At 36.3% G+C, this 18,288-nt stretch overlaps 1 protein-coding gene across 5 annotated transcripts in view; it reads left to right on the top strand.

Moving 5' to 3' along the window:
• Positions 1-17,542, top strand: part of LOC115884406 (tyrosine-protein phosphatase Lar) — a 693,925-nt gene extending 676,383 nt beyond the window's left edge. For all 5 annotated transcript variants that reach the window (XM_030902968.1, XM_030902964.1, XM_030902967.1 and 2 more), the window contains 5 exons: positions 6,205-6,392; positions 7,243-7,474; positions 13,368-13,648; positions 13,896-14,031; positions 16,761-17,542. In XM_030902968.1, coding sequence (XP_030758828.1) covers positions 6,205-6,392; positions 7,243-7,474; positions 13,368-13,648; positions 13,896-14,031; positions 16,761-16,829 — 906 coding nt within the window. In that variant the 3' untranslated portion in view covers positions 16,830-17,542. The remainder of the gene's footprint in view (positions 1-6,204; positions 6,393-7,242; positions 7,475-13,367; positions 13,649-13,895; positions 14,032-16,760) is intronic.
• The last annotated feature ends 746 nt before the right edge of the window (positions 17,543-18,288 follow it).

The following is an 18,288-nucleotide window of genomic DNA, read 5'->3' as shown; positions in this document are numbered from 1 at the left end:
CAAATTATTTAGGACATAAATAGTCAACACATGTCACTATTGACAAAATATTAACACTTTGTGTCAGAGCCAGTATATATTTTTAGGGAACAATTTCTGTTACATTTTTTAGAATAAAGGTAATTTCAGTTTAAGATGCACATGTTTTTCTCGATCCTATTCAAAAGTGAAAGTTTATGGATTTACTGTTGGTGACGGTTGGTTTTGGGAACTCTTGTCTATTAATTTATGACCGAAGACAAGGGTTCCTTCGAGGACGTAGTTCAAGTGGCTTTTGAAGTAGGTACTGAGTTAAAAACATGTGCCTTATTTTTTTAGAAAACTGAATATTTGGGATTTTAGTCTTTAGTATCGTATAGATTTTAAAAGGAAGCGGAAGGCGGAGTCGTACCGGGTTTTGTATAATTTACGCTTTTCCATTCTCTTTCTTAATTAATCATTTATTCGTGGATTTTGTTTATTATTAGTTGCAAGTAAGCTCAGTATTTAATAAAGGTTGTATATATGTAAATAAATACGGCTTTTATTTCCAAGGAGACGTGTTGTTAAGACGGGTAGTTTTTTCGACGCGACATTTAGTGGCGACCGTGACAGGACTGTGGCTGAACTTGTAACTTTTTTGTTATTCGAAAGCGAATTCGCGTGTAAGTGATTAGGGCGATACTCGCTGAACTTTGCGGTAACTAACGTGTGGTTTACGGGTTGTGTTTGTTGCGTGATCAAATATGGAACAACAAAGGAAAAATCGCAAAGTACTTCGCACTTCTTTTACGAAGGTGGCAAATGAGCTTTCAGATTTGCTATCTAAAGGCGAAGTGGAAAGTCGGCTTGTACAAGTTTCGTGGAACATTCTCCAGCAAAAACATGATAGTCTCAAAAAACTGGATGAGACGATTTTCAATACGATGCTGGAAGAAGACGTTAGCGAAAAGGATTTATTGACAGAGACTGAAGGAAACGACACCTATGAGCACAAGTTTTGTGATCTGTGTATACGCTGTGAGGAGTTCTTCAAGCCACCCGCGTTGGCTGCCGAGGTGAGGTCGAACCACTCATGTAGCGGTAAACAAACAGTTATTGAACCAGGTAGGCGTAAATTTAAGTTACCGGTGCTGGAGTTTAAAAAGTTTGATGGGACTATTAAAGACTGGCTTCCGTTTTGGTCCCAATTTAGGAAAATTCATGACGATCTTGATTTGGACTTAAGTGACAAGGTCGAATATTTAGTTCAAGCAACGGTTGCCGGAAGCCGTGCCAGACAATTAGTGGACAGTTTTCCCGCGACGGGTACTAATTATTTGAAGATAGTCGATTGCTTAAAAGCGCGATTCGGTAGGGACGATCTTCAAATCGAAGTTTATGTGCGTGAGTTGTTGAAATTAATAATAAGAAACGCTACGTCGAACGAAAAAATCGAGATCTCTTTATTATACGATAAAATAGAGACGCAATTACGTGCGTTGGAAACACTCGGCATTACTTCCGATAAGTACGCGGCTATGCTGTTTCCATTAATCGAATCGTGTTTCCCGCCGGACCTCCTTCGTATTTGGCAACGTACGTCAACGGTCACTGAGGGTAACGGGGAGTCTAGTTTAGAAGACCGCCTAAAAAGTCTAATGTTATTTTTAAGACACGAGGTAGAAAACAAACAACATGTATGTTTGGCGATGGAAGGGTTTGGTTTAGGATCAGGTTTAAATAAAACTAAGAAGAATTTGGAACATAGGAATACCGGTGTAGATAATAGCGGGAACGTGAAGTTTAGGTCTGTGCCAACTGCATCAGGCTTAGCAAATAACACCAGGGGAACCGCAGTGCGTTTTCTGTAACAACAATTCGCATGAAAGCGTCAAATGTTTTCGGGCAAAGAAGTTGTCAGTCGAACAGAAACGCGACAAGTTGGGCGATTCCGGTGCATGCTTTCGGTGTCTCAAAATCGGGCATATTTCACGAAGATGTCACATGAGAGTAAAATGTGTCACTTGTGGTAAATCACATATGGAAATTATGTGTCCAGGGCTGGCGAAAGGTATACCACAAGTCACAGAACCACCACTTACATCGGACATCACGACCAATGCAGACGCCAGCCAGGTATTAGTAGCCAACCACAGCACGAACACCCAGGTATTTTTGCAAACCCTCCGCGTACAATTATACGGAACAGGGCGCTCCAAAGTTGTACGGGTTTTAATCGACACTGGTTCCCAGAAGTCGTACATTTTAGGGTCAACGGCCACTTTGTTAGGTTACACCCCAAACAAAAGATAAATTTGTTACATGGATTGTTTGGGGAAGTCAGATCATGCGGCAACATAACGCTTATGAAATTAATTTACGACATAATAGTTATGCTTGTACTTTCGAAGCTCTTGACCAGGACGTCATTTGCAATGCGGTTTCGCCTATCTTTGATGGAGTTTGGTTGGAAGAAATGAGTCGGTTGGGTATTGTGCTTTCGGATACTTCGACCCTGTCACCTATTGAGGTGTTGATTGGTGCAGATGTGGCGGGGAAGTTGTACACGGGCCGAAGACATATTTTGCCATGTGGTTTGGTGGCAGTAGAAACCCTATTAGGCTGGACCTTGATGGGCAAGATACCTGAAGGACGTAATAGTGTCGAAACTTTGTCGGCTTTAAGTCTTTTCGTCAATGACACATCATTGGCCAACTTGTGGAAACTGGAGACGTTAGGCATCGTGGACTCATCGGAGCAAATGACACGGGAAGAAAGCGCTTTGGCAGCAAAGGATTTATTTTTAAAGACAATTACCGTCAATGGCGAGTCCAGGTACGAAGTCCGCCTACCTTGGTTAGAGGATCGCCCAGAATTGCCGAATAACTACAATCTTGCCAGGAAAAGACTTGACAACACTGTTAACAAGTTACGCAAGGATGGACTTTTCGAATTATATGACAGGGTTTTTGAAGAATGGCTTGCGGAAAACATAATCGAAGAAGTCCCTCAGACGAATACAGGCCAGGCCCATTATCTGCCACACCGGCCGGTTATCAAAGAATCGAGCACAACGAAAATTCGGCCGGTATTTGATGCATCAGCTAAAGAAAAATATAAACCCTCTTTTAAACCAGTGTCTCGAGAAAGGGTTAAACCTTATAGAGGAAATTCCGAATATTTTTCTGAGATTCAGGACCAATAAAATTGGAGTGGTATCGGACATTAGAAAAGCCTTTTACAGATCGGTGTACACGAGACCGACAGGGACTACCTACGATTTTTATGGGTCAATAAAGACGGTGGTCAAAAATTTTTCGGCACCGAAGGGTGGTGTTTGGCATTAACAGTAGCCCATTTTTATTAGGGGCCACGCTAGAATATCACTTGACCCAGATGCTGCAAAAGGCAGGTACACATTATTCAGAAGGAACAGTGCAACAATTATTAAAGAGCTTTTATGTCGATAATTGCATGACAAGCGTCGCAAATGAGGAGCTTTTGGTAAAGTTTATTAACGAGGCGTCTTCAATAATGGCTGAAGGAGCATTTGATTTGAGAGGGTGGAGTATACCAACCAAGTGCAACCAAACGAATTCTACTGTGGTACCACGGTACTTGGTATGACATGGGATACCACCAAAGACACCTTAAGCCTTAGGTTGGAGCTAGAAAACTTTGCCGAAATGCTTAGTAGGCCGGTGACAAAAGATTTATGTTATCATTGGCTCAACGACTATTCGATCCGATAGGGTTCACCTGTCCTGCTACATTGTACCCTAAAATTTTACTGCAACAGACGTGGGAGAAATCCATAGGTTGGGACACTCCAGTTGACGAAGAAATGGCCAAGAACTTTCGATCATGGATGGAAGAACTCCCATTTTTGATTGAAATAAGAATTCCGAGATGGATAGGTGCGGGAGCATTAAGACGCTTTATTGCTAGACGGGGGCGGCCGAAAACAATTTATAGTGATAACGGGACAAACTTTGTTGGGACTGATAACGCGTTTTCACGTTTAGACTTTACGAAAATCGCCGAAGAAAGTGCCGTACAACGCATTACGTGGCGGTTTAACCCCCCAACGGGTTCGTGGTGGGGCGGGTTTTGGGAAAGACTCATCGGGATTCTGAAACCGTTGTTAAGAAAAGTGTTGGGTCAACTTCACTTACTTACGAGGACTTGTCAACGGTGATTTGTGATTGTGAGTCGGTAATAAATTCGCGGCCCTTAACTTTTAGCAGCAATGACGCAATGAACTGACTCCATTAACACCGATGATGTTCTTGAGAGACATAAAAGAGTGTGGTGTTCCTGACATCGACGATGTTGACCGGAAAACTCTTTGCAGAAGATTGGTTTACAAACTTAAATTAAAAGAAGATCTGCAAAAAAGGTTCCGTAGCGAATACTTGGGGCAGTTACACCTTGCTCAAAAGCGCCACGGTGGACGGAAAGTTACGGTAGGAGAAGTTGTCCTGGTGGGAAATGACCAGGATAAACGCATGGATTGGCCAATGGGGAGAGTAGCAGAAGTGATCCGGGGAAAAGATGACAAAGCTCGCCTTGCAAAGGTCATCACAAGTAAAGGGATGTACCTACGACCCATTCAACGACTATATCCTCTGGAATGCAGTGATCCCGCTATTTTCGACGCGATTTTGGATGATTTGACTCACCCTGAGCAGACCGGGGCCAACCAGGATCCAGCACCTCCTGTAGTGACCAAGGCAAGTGCGGGAAAATGTGCCGCGAAATCGGGAGTGAATGAAAGTAAATCATCCGTCGAAAAAGTGGTAGTGACGCGAAGTGGGCGTGAAGTAAAATCTCCCAAGAGATACGGTATATTATAAAACTCTGTACATTTGGTGGACTGGTAGATTTTACTGCATATAATTTATCTTAATTTGTGAACAAGATTTGATGTTTTTTTTTGGTTTGTTCAATATGCCATGTATGTAATGTAATAGCTCGACTTAAGATTTTAAGATTCTGCGACTGTCTCTGATTAAGTGAGTCCACATTAGTGTAGTAAAATGGACTCAGGTGGGAGGATGTCAGAGCCAGTATATATTTTTAGGGAACAATTTCTGTTACATTTTTTAGAATAAAGGTAATTTCAGTTTAAGATGCACATGTTTTTCTCGATCCTATTCAAAAGTGAAAGTTTATGGATTTACTGTTGGTGACGGTTGGTTTTGGGAACTCTTGTCTATTAATTTATGACCGAAGACAAGGGTTCCTTCGAGGACGTAGTTCAAGTAGCTTTTGAAGTAGGTACTGAGTTAAAAACATGTGCCTTATTTTTTAGAAAACTGAATATTTGGGATTTTAGTCTTTAGTATCGTATAGATTTTAAAAGGAAGCGGAAGGCGGAGTCGTACCGGGTTTTGTATAATTTACGCTATTCCATTCTCTTTCTTAATTAATCATTTATTCGTGGATTTTGTTTATTATTAGTTGCAAGTAAGCTCAGTATTTAATAAAGGTTGTATATATGTAAATAAATACGGCTTTTATTTCCAAGGAGGACGCGACACTTTGAGTAGATAGTTATTTGACTGAAATAATAAATTTGGGAAGTTTTTATTTTTTTAAATTAATCATAAATTTTTCCGAGAAAAAATGATGATAAAGAACTTTTGGTACAAAAACGTTTCAAATTTATGATTTCAGTCTAATAACTATTTAGTCAACATGTTTAATTTATGTCAATGACAAGTATTGATCATTTTGATTCCAAATATCTCCAGAACCATTACTCGTAGCGATTTTTACCAAGAGATCTTTTTTACATAAAAACAGTCGTTAATGTATACTTTTTTACTCAGTAGTTTTATACAGGGACAGACGAAGTTATTATTCTTCAAACCAGTTAAAAAATATGTAGCGCCCTCTACAAGTAGGAGTCATATTGACATCAGAATCAAATTTCTCACGTCAAAAAAACCCCAGACACCAATTTTCATCTAAATATTGACGTTACTTCATAAATTATTTGAAAAAATCGAAATAAAAATGAAAACTCTAAACCCTGTATCTCCGAAACTAAGCATTTTAAGACATACATTTATACGAACTTTTTTACTTATTTTTATCTGCAGAATATGCTGCCGAAATTTCCGGAATACAGTTCGGGTAAACAGGGATTACATGATACTTATAGCGCTTCTGATAATTCACAATTTTATGACTAAGTATCTAAATATAGCTCTAAAATACTCTGATTAATATTTTTAGGCCTATATCTGCGGTTTGACCGAAGTTCCAGCCAGGAACTTACATTCGCACATCCAAAAACTAATGCAGTTGGAACCTGGAGAGAACATTACCGGAATGGAGCACGAATTCAAGAAATTGAGCAACATAAAGACTGATTCTTTGCGCTTCGTTACGGCAAATTTGCCATGCAACAAGCACAAAAATAGGTAAGTTACCAACTTGTCACAATAAGATTGCTATAATAATTTGCTATAATAATTTGCTATAATTTTTAGATCGATAATTTTTTTTATCCTCCGAGAATTTAACATCAGTATCAATCACTAATCCTAAAATGCTTTAACACAATTTACCCAACTATTTCAATCATTGTTGATCGCTCCGTATTAGTCTAATACAAAAACAAATCGATGCTTTTTAGGGTTCCGAACCCAAAGGGTAAAAACGGGAACCCTATTACTAAGACTTCGCTGTCCGTCCGTCTGTCACAAAGGTCTATCTTATGAACCGTTATAGCTAGACAGTTGAAATTTTTACAGATAATGTATCTATGTTGCCGCTATAAGAACAAATATTAAAAACAGAATTAAATAAATGTTTATAAATAAAAAAGTACTTTCACTAAACATTATCTTTTAAGTAAGAATTTTACATAGAATCTTTCAAGTCCTCGGTGGCCGCGTGGTTAAAGCGTTAGGACTTTACGCTGCTGCATGTTGGAGCCGTAGTAAGGCAGGTTCGAATCCTAATCAAGGCAACTTTTTTTAATCGTTTTTTTTTAATTTTTACATATTTATTTTTACTTTTTACATATATATTATTGATTAATACAATTTTTAGTAATGTGTTTTTTCATTTTTTTTTAAATTACTGATACGCGCATTCAAAATTTCAGCTAAATCGGAAAAAAGTTTATAATAATATAGTCTCTAATGTTGTATAGATAATGAATGGTACGGAACCCTTCGTGCGCGAGTCCGACTCGCACTTGACCAATTTTTTAGTGTTAGGCTTATATTATGATTATAAGTACTTACACTTGATATTTTGTTACAGATTAGTACATATCTTACCATACGAAAGTACCAGGGTATGTCTGCAGCCAATCAGGAACGTTGAAGGTTCGGATTATATCAACGCCAGCTTTCTGGATGGTTATCGTTATCGAAAAGCTTACATAGCTACACAAGGACCGTTGCCTGACACCACCGACGATCTTTGGAGAATGCTGTGGGAGCATAACTCCACCATCATCGTTATGCTTACTAAACTGAAAGAGATGGGAAGGGTAAGATTCTTTGAAGAATATATTTAGTGTTCGGGGTTTAATAATAAACCTACTATTTTCTCTTATCGTCATTTATTTGCAAAAAAAACTTATAATTAACTTAGAACCTCCTAAGTGACAACTACTCGCCCTCGGCCATCTTGGTTCTGTCTCTGGCGCACAAATGAATGTGAGGTTGCCGCAGTTTACTTTAAATCCTTAACATATACCGCCCCCCTTGAAAGTCGTTGAGAAACGGTTTCAACAAATACAGAAAGTACATTAACTAAATAATACATAAGTACAGTAATAAGTACAATATCAAGCACCTACATGAAGTGTCAAACAGATACAGCACCAAGTGCATAAAATAATAAATACTAATACAATCTTTGCAAGTACGATACAAGTACATACAGCAACAAGTATAAAGTAGAGAAACACATAGAAAAAAACATAAAACTTAGTTTTCCATGGAGCATGGAAGAGGGCACACTTTCGCGAAGGACCTTTTAAATGTCCCTTTCGCTTTAAATGTCCCTTTTTAATCGTCTTTCTTCAACAAGACCATCATGCCATTAAATCTCTGCTGCAAGCTGGACAGGTATTCTTGATGCCATCTTGCCCAAACATGCTGAGTAATTTGGGTAAACTTTTGTGGCAGAGAAGTGGTCATTTGACCGATGAGAAAATGGGATGGGATAAGAGGTTGAAAATCGTGAATATTGTCGGATAAAGGAGTAATAGGCCGGGAATTAAGGATGCCTTCAATTTGGACAATTACAGTGTAAAACTGCTCAAATGTCAAATTTGAGTCTAATAAGACACGTTTCATATGAAATTCCGCGGATTTAACACAAGCCTCCCACAAGCCGCCGTAATGGGGTGACCTAGGAGGTATAAATGACCATTTGATGTTATTTATTTGTAGAAAGTGGCGAATATTTTCAGAACTATTGTTCGATATGTATTGGTATACTTTTTCAAGTTCGTTAGCCGCGCCCTTAAAATAGCTACCGTTATCGAATTTCTTGAGGAATTCCCCTTCGGGAAATAAAGCGCTTTAGTGCGTTTAAAAAAGCCTCTAAAGACATATCGCTAACTAACTCTAGATGCGATGCCTTCGTGGCAAAACAAACAAAAACACATATATAGCATTTAACTAAAATTCTACATCGAGTTTTGCCGTCTTTAACGAGAAATGGGCCAGAGAAATCAACGCCACTTATAGCAAAAGGCCTATTAGCTGTAACTCTGGTCGATGGCAAGTCGCCCATCTTGGGACAAATTGTCTTAGGACGCGCTTTAAAACATGGAATACATTGCCGAATAACACCTTTTACAGCGTTTCTACCGTTCAAAATCCAAAATTGACTTCGTATACTGGCTAAGACCGCTTGAGGACCAGTATGTATTAAACGGTTATGTTCAAAATTGATTATTAAACGGGCTAGAGGATTTTTACTACATAAAATAAAAGGATGTTTTTTACCGAACGAGGCATCGGCATTTTTAAAACGTCCGCCTACTCGAATAAGATTTTCATCTAAAAATGGATCAAGAGATGATAAACGGCTCTTGGAATTAACCGAGTTATTTTTGTGTAAATCATGAAGCTCGGCGGGAAAATCTTGATGTTGTGCAATGTAGACAATGCGTTTTAATATGATACGTCCAGTTCATCAATTGATAAAGGACTAAAGGTTCTATTAGGTTTGACAGTTTTACTATTTTTAACAAAACGAAGACAATAAGCTACTACACGTTTAAGTTTCATAAAAGATGAATATTTATTTAAAATAGAAAAATCGTCGACAGAGGAAAAAGTTAAGATAGTTTTTTGTTTAAGTTCAGGTAGCTCACATGGGTCGCTTTGTTGAGGCCAATTGTTTAACAGCCATTGCGGGCCAGCCCACCACAAAGGACAAAGAGATACATTTTCGGGTTGGGTTTGAACATTTTCGTTTTTAATAGCTAAATTACAAATCGTACCTTTTGGTCGAGCATACAAAGTTAAAGGGCCGGAGATTACCCAACCTAAATGGGTTTTTTGAAGCAAAGGTAGATTATCGCCCAGTTTAACTTGCCCTACACAAAGTAGTGAATAAAAAATATATAGTTAAAATGAATATCAGCTAACTTCAAATTGTTAGGAATTTCAATGTTGTTCTTATTAAAGGTAAAGTTCGGCAAAGTTTCAGTTATTTTCTCAATAACCAGAAAAGGCAAGTCAGAACTACACGAATTATAAATTGACATAATAGATGTAGTAGTCGAGTGTTTAATATTAATTAGGTTTTGACTTATGCCGCTTACTGGCAAATTAATTTTTTCTAACTGCAAATTTAACCTTTTGGCGAAACTGTAAGTAATATAGTTCGATTGTGAGGCCGAATAAAGAAGAACGCGACATAAAATGGGCTTATTTTGTTTATCGAAAATATAAACGTTTGCAGTAGATAAAATCACGTTACTAAAACAGTTGTTAGTTTCATTGGAAAAACTAGTGACAATCGGAAGTTCAGTTTCGTCCCTTAACTCGATATTTTTAAGGGCTAAATTAGTTTTTCCTATCGCGCTCGAATTTGTCTTTTCAGCTACACTTTCGTAGTGCAATAACGTATGATGACACCTTTGGCATTTTTTGCAGCCACCCGATCTGCAGTCTTTTGGCAAATGGTTTGGTTTTAAGCAGTTGGTACACAAATGGAGATTTTTTATTTCATTAAAACGTTGTTTAACAGGAATTTTTAAAAACTTTTCGCATAAGTGTAACCAATGTGTACCCTTACATAAATAACATTTGGGAACAAAAGCATTATTAGTAGAAGACAAATAAGACTGGCCGCGAGTTTTCTGACGACTTGATGTAGGGATATTATTATTGTTAACAGTTAAGGCCTCTAATGTTTGACATTTTTTATTTAAAAATTCCATTAACTCGGTATACGTCGGTAAATTTGAGACCTTAATTCAACTTTCCCATTCACGGCGAGTGGTATTATCTAGTTTAGAATTTACTAAATAGACTAAAAGTGCGTCCCAAGACTGCACAGGCTGGTTTAATGCTTCCAAACAACGTACGTTTTTTTGTACCGTATGTACAAGATGACATAAACTGTCTTTTGATTCTCGGTTTAAATTCGGTAATTCAAAAATCGATTCTATATGACTATTTATTATTAGACGGTCATTTTGGTACTTTTCGCACACTAACTTCCACGCAATTAAGTAATTAGAATCGCTTATTTGGACAGCTTGAATCGTTTGAAGGGCTTCACCCTTTAGAGATGATAATAAATAGTAAAATTTCTGGGTAGGAGCCAGTGACTTATTTTCGTATATTATAGCTTTAAATGTATCGTGAAATTGTAAAAATTTGTCAAAAGACCCATCGAATTCAGGAATATTAACCGGAGGTAATTTAACTGGGTTAGCTGTGCTTATTTGAGAGGAAATTGTCGATTGAGAAGAGCTTGATTGCACAGCTGAAGGGTTATTTTGAAGTAATGATCTTGCTTTAGCGACTACACTGTAGCATTTTTGTTCAAAATCGCTCCTCGCATCGTCGGAGGTATCATCGTCACTAGAAATAAGTTCTAGTTGTGTTTGACAGTTATCGAAATCGTTTAGAAAATTCTGTTCTACTTTTTCAAGACGTGTAGCCAAAACGACGTAATCAGTTTGGTTAAAATTATCAACAAATTGGGAAAATCGATTAAGTTGCCCTTTGATACTACCAATTTTTTGGTTTAATAGCTTTTTTTCTTCAGACATGGAAAATGGCATTAAAAAGTACTATACAAAGTAGGTATACTTACCATAAGCAATCGAGCATAAAATCGAGGAAAATGTATTTATTTCGTATTATAGGGGAGTAATAAGTAAATTAAAACAGGTTTATTATCGTTTATTAGGTTACAATCGGATGTGCATCGGCAAAACTTGATGTGTCAAATAAAAGCACTTACGAGCGCTCCTGGACCCGGCCAACCGCTATTCCACTATTCTAGGAATCGCTAGGAAACGCTATAGACCAAATATTGGAGAAATAATCGCTATAGGCAGCTATATGAGCTTATAGTATAGGTAGAATATAATATATAATAGATATAACCTCACAAAAGGCTTTCCCAAAGGCATAAAGTTTAATCGTTCACCCTGTGCAATAAAAAAATCACTCTGTACATCGGTACGCAATTTCAAGGATAACTCGGTAAATAATTCGTAAATTAATCGTAAATCAGATATTAATAGCTCGGAAAACATTCGTAAATCGATATATATTCGATAAGTTCGATTAATTTAAGCGGCTTTCGTTAAAATATCGGTATTTTGATTTAAAAATCGTAATCGTAAAGTAAATCGAAGTCGTTTGACACTATAATTAAGACCATAAAGGCAAAAGGTAAATTAGGAAACGGAAAAATGGAAAAACTCACCGGGCAATAACAGGAATACTCGTCAGCATCACCATCACCATACCGGGAAACTTAAACCACTTGCTTTTCCTGGATAATCGTCGATTCGTTGTAGCTGGAGTCATCCGGCTCAAAGGACCTTGTTCGGGGTTTAATAATAAACCTACTATTTTCTCTTATAGTCGTTTATTTTCAAAAAAAAACTTATAATTAACTTAGAACATGCTTAGATCCTCCTAAGTGACAACTACTCGGACTCGACCATCTTGGTTCTGTCGTTGCGCGGCAACGTCAATCTGGCGCACAAATGAATGTGAGGTTGCCGCAGTTTACTTTAAATCCTTAACATTTAGTATTGAAGTATTTTAGATTTATGTCGTATTTTAGATATTAGAATTAAGTAGATGACCACGTTTATTTCGAGTGTTTCAAGCAAAATCCACTTAAAGCAGGCTTCAATCTCGATCTTAATTTTCAACCGTTTATTTCACTTTATTTGCGGTGAGATTTGATTCATAATAAAAAATGTGGCGGATTCATCTCTCCAAAAAAAGTCCTATGGGTATTTCGCAACTGTAAGAAAATCTACAAAATAAAAAACTTATTCTTTTTAAACACTGCTGCGTTAATCCAACGGAGACTAATTGTCAGCAGTGGTTTACTAATAAACAAATCTGTCTAATGAACAAAGAAATGCTTAAGGTTCGGAAAGTATATCTCTTTCCGTCGTCGGAAGCAAAAGAACAAAGAAAAAAATAAAAAACTCTATTTAAAATATCTAAATGCAACTATTCGAGAACACTCAGTTTTTTTAAAACAGATACGTCTACAAAAACCGTTGACGTTCTTTTATCGGCGTCGCTTCTTTCATTATAATTATTGAGTTGTTAAAATCTACTCTGTGCCCTGTGTCCCATGAATGCTGACAAATCTTAGATTTGTGAAAGTCGTCTTTCTTAAATAATCTTGATGTTCTTCAATTCGAACATATAAGGGTCTAGATGTTAAATTTATCACATTCACAGGGTATTTTGTAGATTACATTTTTTGTTTGTTGTCCAGTGTTCATTGGTTTGGTGTGTGTTAAAATGCATCTAAGTGTATTTTGTGTTTGTATGTTATATTGGTTACCTTCTTCTTATTTTTTCTGAAAGGCCTCGTATGTATGGAATTGTAAGTTTATATATTGTGTATTGTTATCATTGTGTGTTTTCTGTCTATGATTTGGGGTTTGTATGTTTGATCCATATTATATTCAAGTCCATTATATTCGATTCCAAGCCAGCTTCACTAAAGTCGATCTCAGAAAAAAAGTGGGATTGACTTGAAGGTTCAAGCGCGCTTTAAAAGCATGTCGTACATGTCTAACGGTATTTAAGCCCCCTATTCGAGCGTATTTGAAACATTCGAGCTAAAAGTGGTCATATATTCTTTATCATAATCTTTGAGTATATGATGGACTTTACTTTAACTAAACGTCATTGTATTTTTAGGAGAAATGTCATCAATACTGGCCCAGCGACAGGTCAGTACGTTACGGTTGTTACGTAGTCGATCCCATAGCTGAATACAACATGCCGCAGTACATACTGAGGGAGTTTAAAGTGACAGATGCCAGAGACGGGTCATCGAGGACGATGCGCCAATTCCAGTTCACCGATTGGCCGGAACAGGGAGTGCCGAAATCGGGCGACGGATTCATCGATTTCATTGGTCAGGTGCACAAGACTAAGGAGCAATTCGGTCAGGATGGACCTATCACCGTTCATTGCAGGTGAGTTAAATACTTAGATTCATTCATACATATCTCTGTCCAACGGCTAAATGAAAATTTCAAAAGATGACTTCCAAAAAATGAACTGTCACTGTCAGAGCTCCTCCCCTAAGACAGACTATACTCATATTCATTATATAATATCCCTCCAAGAATAAGTGTAATATTTATTGAGATAGTTAACAATAAATTTTAATAATTTATAAATGAGTAACAAAGATATTTGAATAAAATTTTGATTTTTTAGTGCTGGAGTTGGAAGAACTGGTGTTTTCATTACGCTGAGCATAGTTTTGGAAAGAATGCAGTACGAAGGTGTGGTAGACGTGTTCCAGACAGCTAGGATACTTCGGACACAACGGCCAGCTATGGTACAGACAGAGGTACGTAGATTGTGCTGTTTATTAAAAATATTTCAGGATCTAAGTTAGAAATAAGTCCGAATATCTTAGGTCAAAGGTATGTTGAGGTTATTTTTTATTTATTTCTCACTTTCTGACGGCATTGATTGTAATTTGCTCAAACCGGCGACCGATTTTTTTTCTCATAAAATGGTCCTTCTAGTATTTACTACATTTTTTGTCTCTTGTAAAAATACGCCACCGCGTCTGATTTGGAAAAATAAATTCTCCAAAAATGTTTTTCTCAAAAACAATGTGCAACGTGGCGGTTTTTTTTACAAGAGACAAAAAATGTAAAAAAATAGAGGGGCCATTTTACGGAAAGAAAATCTGTTGTCGGTGGAGTTGGAAAATATTTACATCAAAATTTATGTAGGGATGGGGGTACTTTTCACCCTTCCCGTATTTTTTCTTGATTTTTGTGAAAGTCAAATGTTAAAGCACTTAGCAAAACATATACACCGAAAATCTCATTCAAATCGGAATAATGTTTCTTAAATTAACTGAAAAAATGTGATTACCCTCTACGCCCTCTAGCGGGCAAACAAGTCACTTTTGTATAGAGGTAAAAAAATGAAAGACGTGTTGGGTGCATAATATTAATATAAAAAGACCAAGATTCGGGGAATATCACATAAACAATGCCGGTACACAAACATTACGGCATGGCGATTGCTTTCCTACATTGTAAATAAACATATTTACTTACCAGATTCATTCATTCTCTTTCCCATTTCATCCCAAATATTATCTGTGCGAAGAATGTTAGAATATTCTGGATGTTGCAAATTGTAAATTTCTTCATACTCCTGCACAATCGTGATAAGTCTTGCTACATCCATAATTACATTCAGAAAATGTTGAAGAAAGTCACAAACTAACTATACAAATCCTTGCTGTCTTCTTAATAAACTTTGGAAAGGGAAATATCGCGCCGATGCCTGCGTGGACTTGTCGGTTTTCGTATTATCAGCATCGGCAGTGTCCGGACGGAACGGATTTTGATTTCGTCTTTCGAATCCCGTCCGGAAATGCCGAAGTGCGGTCGGTTCGATGCCGATAGGTGAACGCAGTCATATTCAAATAATGTAGTTAATTAAATAATCCGATTCATCCAATACGTACCGTCCGTCCGACGCCGATTAGTGGATGCGTACCTTTAGTAAAAATCGTTACGAGTAATGGTTCCACTAAATAGTTATTAGACTGAAATTATAAATTTGAAATGTTTTTGTGTCAAAAGTTCAACAGACACTTTTTTATCATTTTTTCGCAGAAAAAATTATGACTATTTAAAAAAAAAAATTTCCCAAATTTATTATTTCAGTCACTGTTTTTTTTTCTCAGGTAAGATTTCGACAGACGATGACAGAAGAACAGCAGATGACGTCCCATACCCAAGAACGGTAAACTAATAGGATTGCTCATCCTCATAAGACGTACGTTCGCCTCTTCCCGCGCTTCAGCTGACAGTTGTGACATCATTGTAGCCCTTGTCAAAGCCATCGTGGCCTTGTCATGATAGTGTGTATTATTAGTTGCCTATGGTAAACTTATAAAAATAACAGCTGAGAAATTTTGAGTTAATTATTTTGTCAATTTTAAATGTGAAAAAGGTGTCTTTAAAGTTTTTAGAGCTATAGAGTGTATAAATACGTTCATTTTGTGTTATGGATTGTGACAAAGTGCATACTAAGTGCCCACGATTTTGTTTATTAATTATTTTTTGCAAAAGGTGATGCTGGGAACTGCTGTTCTTAAAAATGCATTATCCGAGTATTTAATAGGATTTATACAGTTAATTTTCTATACTGCATACATATAAGGTGTTTAAATAAATAAACTAAATAATGAACGTTTTGCATTCGGTAACCAATAATGCACGTGTGTGTATTATTGGTTGCCGGATGACTAATAACCATGACAAGGGCTACAATGACGTCACAAAGCGAGTAGTTTTCGCATGCACCTGGCGGACACTTTTGGCTGAATGGGCAGTCCTATTAGGTTAACTGTTCTTGTCCCATACCAATCTATTTATTTTACTAAAAAATGGTTCTAATATTTTTTAAGTACCTATGTAACTATGGATGGGTTTAAATATAAATCCGTTATGCGTCGTCTCTTGTTATTTTTAACCAGTGTTATTGGTTTATTTCAAAAATGACAGATCATATTGCTGCTCCACGTGTATATTTTTTGTCAATAATTACATGTATTGATTATTTCTATATAAATGTCTTGAGCACGGTTGGTCGTAGCGATTTTTACCAAGGAACATTTTTGACATAAAAAGTCACGGGAATGTATATTTTTTCACGCAGTAGTTTTATACAGGTACGGACGAAAAGTTATTACACTTCAAAACAGTTAAAACACATGTAGGTGGCGCTCCCTACAAATGGGAGTCATATTAACATCAAAATCAAATTCCTCGTGTTAAAAACCTCAAACAATCAATCGAAATAAAAATTAAACTTCTACACCCTATATCTTCGAAACTAAGCGTATACGAACTTTTTTACTTATTTTTATCTGCAGAATAGGCTGCAGAAGTTTCCAGAATACTATTCGGACCACCCTGTATAATTAATTGTGTGTGTGAATGGTTGTTTTCTTCAGTCTGGTGAATTTAATGCAAAGATTGACACACTTGTAGTACACACTGTATACTATTTTATATTATATAATTAAACTATCTGTTCTTACAGGATCAGTACCAGTTTTGCTACAGAGCAGCTCTAGAATACTTGGGTTCGTTCGACCACTACACAAACTAATCACCGGGCGCGCGCCCGTCCAACCAATCCCATCGGACAGAAGATGACAATAACCTACCACGTCAAATCCACCGCGGCAAATTTTCTGTTCCACACAATATGTGAATTTCTGTTGCACACGTTGCGAACAAGTGCGTAACGCGCGAACTATATGTGCCTACCGTGCGTAAAATATTAAGGAGGAATGAAAAAAAAACACACAAAAATTATATATATTGTAAGAAAATTTAAAAGATGTATAGTTAAAAAAAATGAAAACGACCCAGAATGTGCACAACATTTTTAGCGAATACTTTTTTTAGGTATTTTGTATCGATCGTGCAATTTTCCTGTCTCGATATGTTGCTTAGATTTCCACGTAAAGGGACATTTGGTTGTCTATTATATAGAAAAAAAAGTCATTTAAGAATTCTTCGTTTTGATATCTCTGAGAAGCGTATAAAAACAATAATTAAATATAAAAAAAATTCGTTTAGAATTTTTATTACATTAAAGATTCAAGGATTAATCTTATAAAATATACAGTTTTTTCTATTTAGATTTTGTTAGTGCTCTATATTTTTTTAGTATTTTATCTTTTTAATTTTTTATATTATTATTGGTGTTTTTTGTAATTTATTCACATTTTATTAGAGACACTACAGTATATTTTCCTAAAAAGAAAATAAATATGTTCTAATATTTATTTGACTTTTTTCTAATTAACTTTTTTAAAATAAAAACTAAATTAATTTTTTCCATAGCAATTGTTAAAATTGCCTTATATCTATCAAAAATAGTAGATAAAATAGTACTTTAACCGCCAAGGGTAGATTAAATAATACTTTAACAGCGAGGATAGGTTAAACACTTTATTTCTACTCGCACGTTTTTTAATTGCTTCCATTTTTGAAAATGTTTGTATTCCTTTTCATAAGTTATTCGGGATTTAAATGGAAGTAGTTTGGATATGGCGGTTGTCGCCTCAGCCTGAATATCTTTTGGTAATTTACTTATTTCGTTTTGAGCCATTTCTGGCTCCAATTCAATCAGCAATCGACACGAAAGAGAATTAAAAAATATTGACCCAAAACTGACAACTAAAGAGACAGCTTTATTTATTTGTCAAATTACATAGAAACCACCGCCAAACCAGCACAATATTTTTTCTATTCATAATAAATTCCTTGAAATAATAATTTCTGAATATTTTTTAGAATGTAACTCGCTATGGAAAAAAATATTGTTTTATACACGACGATAAAATTGCATTGTCGTCTCCCGAAATTAATTCACTTCGCGAATTAATCTTTTCGGTCGACGATAAAATACCATTTTATCGTCTTGTATAAAAAAATAACTATTATTTTATCAATAATCATAGAATAATGATTTTTATCCACTCATATGAAACGTTTAAAAGGGATATTTTATTCACTAATGGGGATAACATACCTTTATTCCACTAGTGGTATGCTGA

Source organism: Sitophilus oryzae, unplaced genomic scaffold, assembly GCF_002938485.1.
Source record: "Sitophilus oryzae breed Bouriz unplaced genomic scaffold, Soryzae_2.0 scaffold_246_pilon_pilon, whole genome shotgun sequence".
Lineage (NCBI taxonomy): Eukaryota > Metazoa > Arthropoda > Insecta > Coleoptera > Curculionidae > Sitophilus > Sitophilus oryzae.
This window is presented reverse-complemented; position numbering and strand designations above follow the sequence as displayed.